Source organism: Hordeum vulgare, chromosome 3H, assembly GCF_904849725.1.
Source record: "Hordeum vulgare subsp. vulgare chromosome 3H, MorexV3_pseudomolecules_assembly, whole genome shotgun sequence".
Taxonomy (NCBI): Eukaryota; Viridiplantae; Streptophyta; class Magnoliopsida; order Poales; family Poaceae; genus Hordeum; species Hordeum vulgare.
The window spans coordinates 430,693,617-430,699,997 of NC_058520.1; the positions used below are offsets into that span (position 1 = coordinate 430,693,617).

Here is a 6,381-nt window from a genome sequence, read left to right on the forward strand (position 1 = left end):
TTGGGCTTTGTCGGTCTTGGTGGTGATGAAATTGGTGGTGGCGGTGGATGTTCTCGGGCTTAACCCTTTGGGTGGTGGTGGTGGTGGATGTATGATACTTATGTTGTGATGATGTTTATCTTGTGATGATGTTATCTATTATCTCGTGATGATCCGACTTATGATGCTTATGTGTATTTGAATATATATATATATGTGATGTTATATATGTGTTTTGTATTTAAATTGAACACAAACAGGAAATCCTGAAAAAACAAGCAGAAACTATGCCGACGGCCTTGCCGTCGGCGTATGCCGAACCAGGACGCCCCAGAGCCTCCCACGCGGCATAGTTTTACGCTAGCATATAGCCGACACGTGGGCGCATTCTATTGGGTAAAGTGTGACGACGATATCGTCGGCCACCGTCATGCGTGCTTGTTTACCGATGGTGAATCTATGCCGACGGTTGTACGGACACCGTCGGCATAGACCCATATGACGATGGTTTATTTTTGCCGACGGCCCCATCAAGATATACCGGCATTCACGTTGCCGACGGTGCTATGCCGACGGGGGCCATCAGCATACGTCTATCCCGACGGCTTTCTGCCCTACGCCGACGGTGTTAGGCGTCGGCGTAGCCCTTTATACCGATAGTGAATGGGTCATTCCTTACTTAGGGGTAAGTGGATGAAGGAGGTTAAAAATCACGTGGTAATTAGTTGAGCCCACCAACTCATGATTTGTCTTCTTTGTGCGATGGTCAAAAGGTAAGTTGGAGAATTGTAAAAGTGCTCCTGAATCATTGTGTGATCTGCAGAAATTATTATTTTCTCGGAGAATACCAATCGGCAACGGCATATGAAAGTTCCAGCGTGAATAGCGACAATTTGCTGCAATATAAACTGTTCGATTAGGCAATGCCGACAGGTAGACTAATCAACTTGTCACATTAGGTGAAGCTATGAACCCCACTACCAATCTTATATCCAAGTCGTCCCATTGTCCTGAACCAGACAGTTCATTTGCAGACTGCAAGTACACCAGTTGTGAGTAGTAAAAGGAAGATCGAGACATACAATTCTTGATCACGGGAACTTGGAAAAGATACAGGAAAGAAAATAATGTGCATGCAAGTTTTGAATCTTTTTTTCCCCTTATATATAAGAAACTGAATCTTCTGAACGATGAAGAAGATTTACGCTGGAATTAATCGGTGTGCCTGCCTGCAGGAGTGGCTTAATTTGCACCGGGAATATACGGTGGCGCTGGATGGATGATCTCCCCTCTCGCTCAGACGATGGTGCAGGGGCCGGGGTGGTCGTCGACGGCGTAGCAGTAGGACTGCGGAGGGCAGTAGGGCGGCGGGCAAACCTTGGTGGGGCAGTACTGCTGCATCATCGCCAGGCATTCCTTCTTCTTCTTCTCCGCCTCCTCCTTCTCCTTCTTCTTCTTCTCCTCGTCATCCTTCTTCTTCTTCTCCTCCGCTTCCTTCTTCTCGTCGCCGACCGTCACCACGGTCGCCGGGTGCTTCCCCTTGCGCAGCGCGTCCACGACGACCACCACGTCCACCTCCCCCACCACCGTCAGCGTGCTCTTCTCCTCGTCGTACGCCATCGACTTGACCCCTGCCATGGATGGATACACACAACCTGTCAAGTAAGTTACAGGGACGAGCGAATCGAGGCCAGGGAAAGAATATACAGACCTTTGACCTTGGACACAATCTGAAGGATGCAAGATTTGCACTTCTTGCAGACCATCGGCACTTTGAGCACCATCTGGTTCAGAATAATCGGAACGGTGAGTAACTAATAATCTCACATACAAGCTAGGATGAGGAAGGAAATTTGGAGCATGCCGGACCTTCATCTTCGCGGGCTCCCGGCGAGATTAAACTAGGATACTTGAAGATTACTGATTGGTGTACTTAGTATATCTGCCTGTACTCAAGCTCTGCCGAGAGCCTCCTCTCCAATGGCCAGCTTTATACACATATGTGAGAACCACTGATCATGTAGGACATTATGCCCACGGTGGTTTGGGCTCTGGACCTGGTCAATTGCAACAATCATTGCCACAGTGCGACATCAATTATATCTATGCAAAAAATATTTCATATGACATTTTCTACAAGGAGATTTGAAATGGACTTAAGTCAGTAGCTACTAGCTAGTCGTAGTATTAGGTGCAGCCCGTATGTCTTTAGCCGGCTCGATCGGATGTCGACATGGTGAGAATTATATAACCCTGAAGTCCTCATATTTTTCAGTACCTTATGATCTATTGATGCGTTTTCGCAACGAACGGCAGCAGTTAAGCATGTACGTATTCTAACAGCTGGTTGGAAGTTGAATTAGTACTCCCTCCGTTCCAAAATAAGTATCTCAACTTTGTACTAGCTCTAACATAAAATTGTATTAAGCTTGAGACAGTTATTTTGGAACTGAGGGAGTATGTGCGTGCCTAATCATCAAATGGATTAGTAGTATATAGCTATGGCCGTGGTTGCTGTCTGGTTAAATAGTCTTATTTTTTTAGTAGTGCTTGACTAACCAGCAACCTGGGGAGCCCGACTTGTATCACGTAAGAAATGTCAGCAACCACTTAGATAAAAATGTCAGCAACTGATACCACAGCGACAAACACCACGGTATGGGTACTGGAATGGTATATATGTGGTAGCAGGTTCGTATTCTATTGGCGCAACGTCGCTTATGAGAAACTTGTTAAGTATGGTTGCTCTCATCTCTCCATCCCAGGATTTATGTTTTGGGGTGTTAGACATTATAAGTTCTCGGAATCAAAGTGGGATAATGGGACAGCCGATGCAAGAGGGATCTAAGTAAGCCAAACAATGGTAGATTGCCAACCTCCAGCATAAAAAATGCCGGCATTCTCTTGCTCGAACCGAGATTCCTAGCTGTTGGGCATAATACGGGCGGCTGATTGTTTTCAGCTCCATTGTTGTGGAGAATTTTTCTCGCAACAATGGCACTATAAGATGTTCGTCGGAGACAATGATAGCCATGGCCGGCAAGAGATGAGGTTTCCCTGTTCTGGGAGGCTGTTTCTTGAACTACTTCCTCTCTGTTTGTTTTTATTTTTCCTTTCTTTTCTGATAGCTGAGTTTGAGGGGCTTTGCCATTGCCATCATGTGGTCTCGTCTCTGATCTGTACTAAACCTGGGGACTTCGGTCTTTCTCTCTTCTATAATGAATTGGCAGAACTCCTGCCGTTGCCCGTCGAAAAAAGAAAACAATAGCATTATCATCTTGTTGATAGAGAATTAAGCCCCGGGACATGTGTCAAGGATGCACACGATACCTTGGACGACAAAGGAAAACAAAAAACATGGAAGAGCAAAAGGATCACTACTCCCTCCAACCACTCTGCCTTCGTTGCACAAGACCAAACAAAACAACCCTAATTACTTAAACTGAAGGTCAAACAGAGCACAGAGTGTTTCAGAGAAAGAGTCATCAATCAATGAGTTTAAGCGCGATGGGCCAAGCCGGTGATTATTTTTCTTGTGGTCAGTTGTGTTCTGAGTACTTTAGTACGTCTGATTGACTTGAGTAAGGTCAGGACAGGCTTGCGTCAACTCGGCTTAGCTAACATAACAGTTTCATCACTGGACGGACAACGAGAGGGGGAGCAGCGCTTTCCTTCAAGTCCCGGCCGGTACTGACTTGGGTAAAACTTGACTTGATGTAATCAAAATCATAGTAGTAAAGCTGGGGAACAATATGTTCTTACATACACTAAAGTAGATGAACTCTTTTCTTTCAAGTTCAATGACCTAAGATAAATCCTAGCAACCATCATTAGTTTCATTAGCCACATTGTTATCGCACCAAAATAACATTTAGACATAAATGCACTTTCACGAGGAATTACAATTTTTCACAAGTAAAAATATGCATATGTAACTTGTATCACACTCATACCCGAGCTGGACTTTCCATTTATTCTGTCATATTCTTCTAATAATTCATCTTCCAGTGTCATGTCTCCTTGCAAAGAAACACTCAGCATTAGAAGTGGCACCAATTTTGAACTTGTTTTAGTCTCTTTGTCACCCTTGGACTTGTCCTTTCCTTTGACCTTACCCTTCTTTAAATTGGCTTTTTTTATTCACCATCATCATAATTGTCGTTCTTCTAGACTCCACTTAAAATAGTTTTTAAGCAAGGTGAACATTTCTCTCATACCTGAAAACACATATTCTCCCTTGGTGGTTTTGGTAATTCATGTCAACATACATATTGTTGGACTAATGTTCCCCTTGAGTATATTTCAGGAAGAGTTCAACTTAGGCAAGTTGATGAATTGAGATGTGGACCCTTCAAGCTAAAAAGGATATGTGTTGGCAAAGCTTCAAGACTCTACATTTTTGGTTAAGTGATCCAAGATCATATTGAGTCCATAGAAAAGCTAAGAGCAAGTCTAGTAGAGCCCTCAAACCCTCAAACCCTTAAAAATAACTGCTTTTTTACAGTTTTCGCCCAAAAAAAGCCGTAGACTAGAACCTCTAAACCCATGAAAAAAATTAGAGGTCCAACCCTCAAACTGTTTCCCAACCTGTAGAAGTGAGGGTTGGGAGGAAAAACTCCCCCCAACCCGCACTCCTCTTTCCTCTCGCGCGGGAGGGAAATTTCATCCCCGCCTCCCCGGCTCCTCCCGCCGCCTCGCCCCGCGCCGGCCATGGAGGCCTCCACCGCCGCCGCCGCGGCTGCCCCGCCCGCTGCCGCACCCCCCCCCCCCGCCCGACTCGGGCCCCGACCCCGCCCCCGCACCCGCCCGGCACCCGACCGTGGCCGACGTGGTGGCGGCGACCCACGTCGGGGCCAAGCGGCGGTGGGCGGGCCTCGCACCGCCTCCTCCCACCTCCCCGGCTCCCGCCTCGGCCCCCGTCCCCGCCCCGGCGCCCGCCCCCGCTGCCGCGCCCGCCCCCAAGAAGAGTCGGCCGAAGGCGGCCTCCCGTGGGCCGCGAGGGGCTTCCTCCAAGGTCGCCGGCTCGTCCCCGGCCGTGAAGATGGCGCGGAAGAAGCCCGCCACCCCGCCCGCCGCCGTCGCCGAACCTCCTCTCGTCGCGCATGAGGTGTTCGAGGAAATGGCAACCCCATCCTCGTTCATGGACCTCCTCCAAGACGCGGAGGTGGACCTTGGGGCTCCGCCTCTAGAACCCTTTAGGGTTGGTGACGACTTGGAGGAAGATGAGGAGGATGAAGGGGATGACGAGGAGGTGGTGGCCGAGATAGGGGAGGAGGCATTCACCGCCGCTTCCCGCCCACACGCGCGGTCGACAAACTACACCGAGGCGGAAGATATCCTCTTGGTTCATGCTTGGGCAACCGTGTGGATGGATGCAAGCACCGGCACCGATCAAACCGGTAAACGGTATTGGCAAAGGATCGAGGACAACTATTGTAGGATCAAGCCGAAGAATAGTGGGTTCATCTCTCGCACTTACCGGTCGCTTCAAGGCCGGTGGGAGATGATGAAGCCCGCTTGTGCTCGTTGGAGTGCGGCCATGGACCAAGTGAGGGATGCACCACCTAGTGGAACCGTGGAGAGTGACTATGTGAGTACATATCTCTTCACTATTTTGATTATGTGTGTGTATTATGCTATTGGTGGGTTCTTATGTGATTATGTGTGGTTGATAGGAGACAATTGCCGGCATGAGATACAAGGAGATGGCCGCTTCCAAGGGCAAGCCATTCCCATTTAAGCATGCTTGGGCAATTCTTCAAACCTTTGACAAGTGGAAGTTGAGGGATCAAGAGACCGCACCCAAGAAGTCGGCAATGCTTAGGATGGATGATAGTGAAGATGAGGAGGAGAGGAACTTGGGCAAGCCCGAGGGAACCAAGAAGGGCAAGCTAAGGGTGAAGATGGAAGGAGAGGCTTCAAGCCTAAGGGAGAAGATGGAGCACATGATGAAGGCAAGAGAGGAATTGACAACGAAGACATTGGAGACGAAGCTTCTTATCACCGAGAAGAAGAAAGAGGTCAAGCTTGCAAAAGTTGAAGCAAAGCGCAAGACCGACTTGGAGGAGAGGATGATCAAGCTCAAAGAGGCAAAGGTATGGAAAGAACTCATGGTGGAAGAGAAGGAGCACATGATGATGTCCAAGAAGGACATGGATCAAGACCAATTGCAATGGTGGAAGGACTACAAGGAGGACATCGCGGAGAGGAAGAGGATGTTCCATTGTGCGTCCTCTACTTTTCGAGGTGACACTCCGATGAGTAGTTGTGGCGATGGCGGTGTGGACGACTCCACCGGCTCCTATGGAGATGCTTGATGGAGCCCGCATGTGGTCTAGGAGATGGCGCAGAGGTGCAACTTTTTGGTGATGGTGCCGATGAGAGGGGGAAGATGATGATTTT

At 48.4% G+C, this 6,381-nt stretch overlaps 1 protein-coding gene across 1 annotated transcript; it reads right to left on the reverse strand.

Annotated features, from left to right (window-relative positions):
* Positions 1-842: 842 nt before the first annotated feature.
* LOC123440095 (heavy metal-associated isoprenylated plant protein 2-like) lies at positions 843-1,969 on the reverse strand. Its single transcript, XM_045116677.1, has 3 exons — positions 1,849-1,969; positions 1,691-1,763; positions 843-1,610 (listed from the first exon to the last, which is right to left on the reverse strand). Exons 1-3 carry the CDS (start codon positions 1,852-1,854, stop codon positions 1,276-1,278), a joined length of 414 nt encoding a protein of 137 aa, XP_044972612.1. The 5' UTR covers positions 1,855-1,969; the 3' UTR covers positions 843-1,275.
* Positions 1,970-6,381: the final 4,412 nt, after the last annotated feature.

What these genes read in the sequence shown, in the direction of transcription:
- LOC123440095 (XM_045116677.1), bottom strand. An exon ending in GATTGTGTCCAAGGTCAAAG is followed by an intron (nt 1,611 to 1,690) that starts GTCTGTATATTC and finishes CATCCATGGCAG; the next exon opens with GGGTCAAGTCGATGGCGTAC.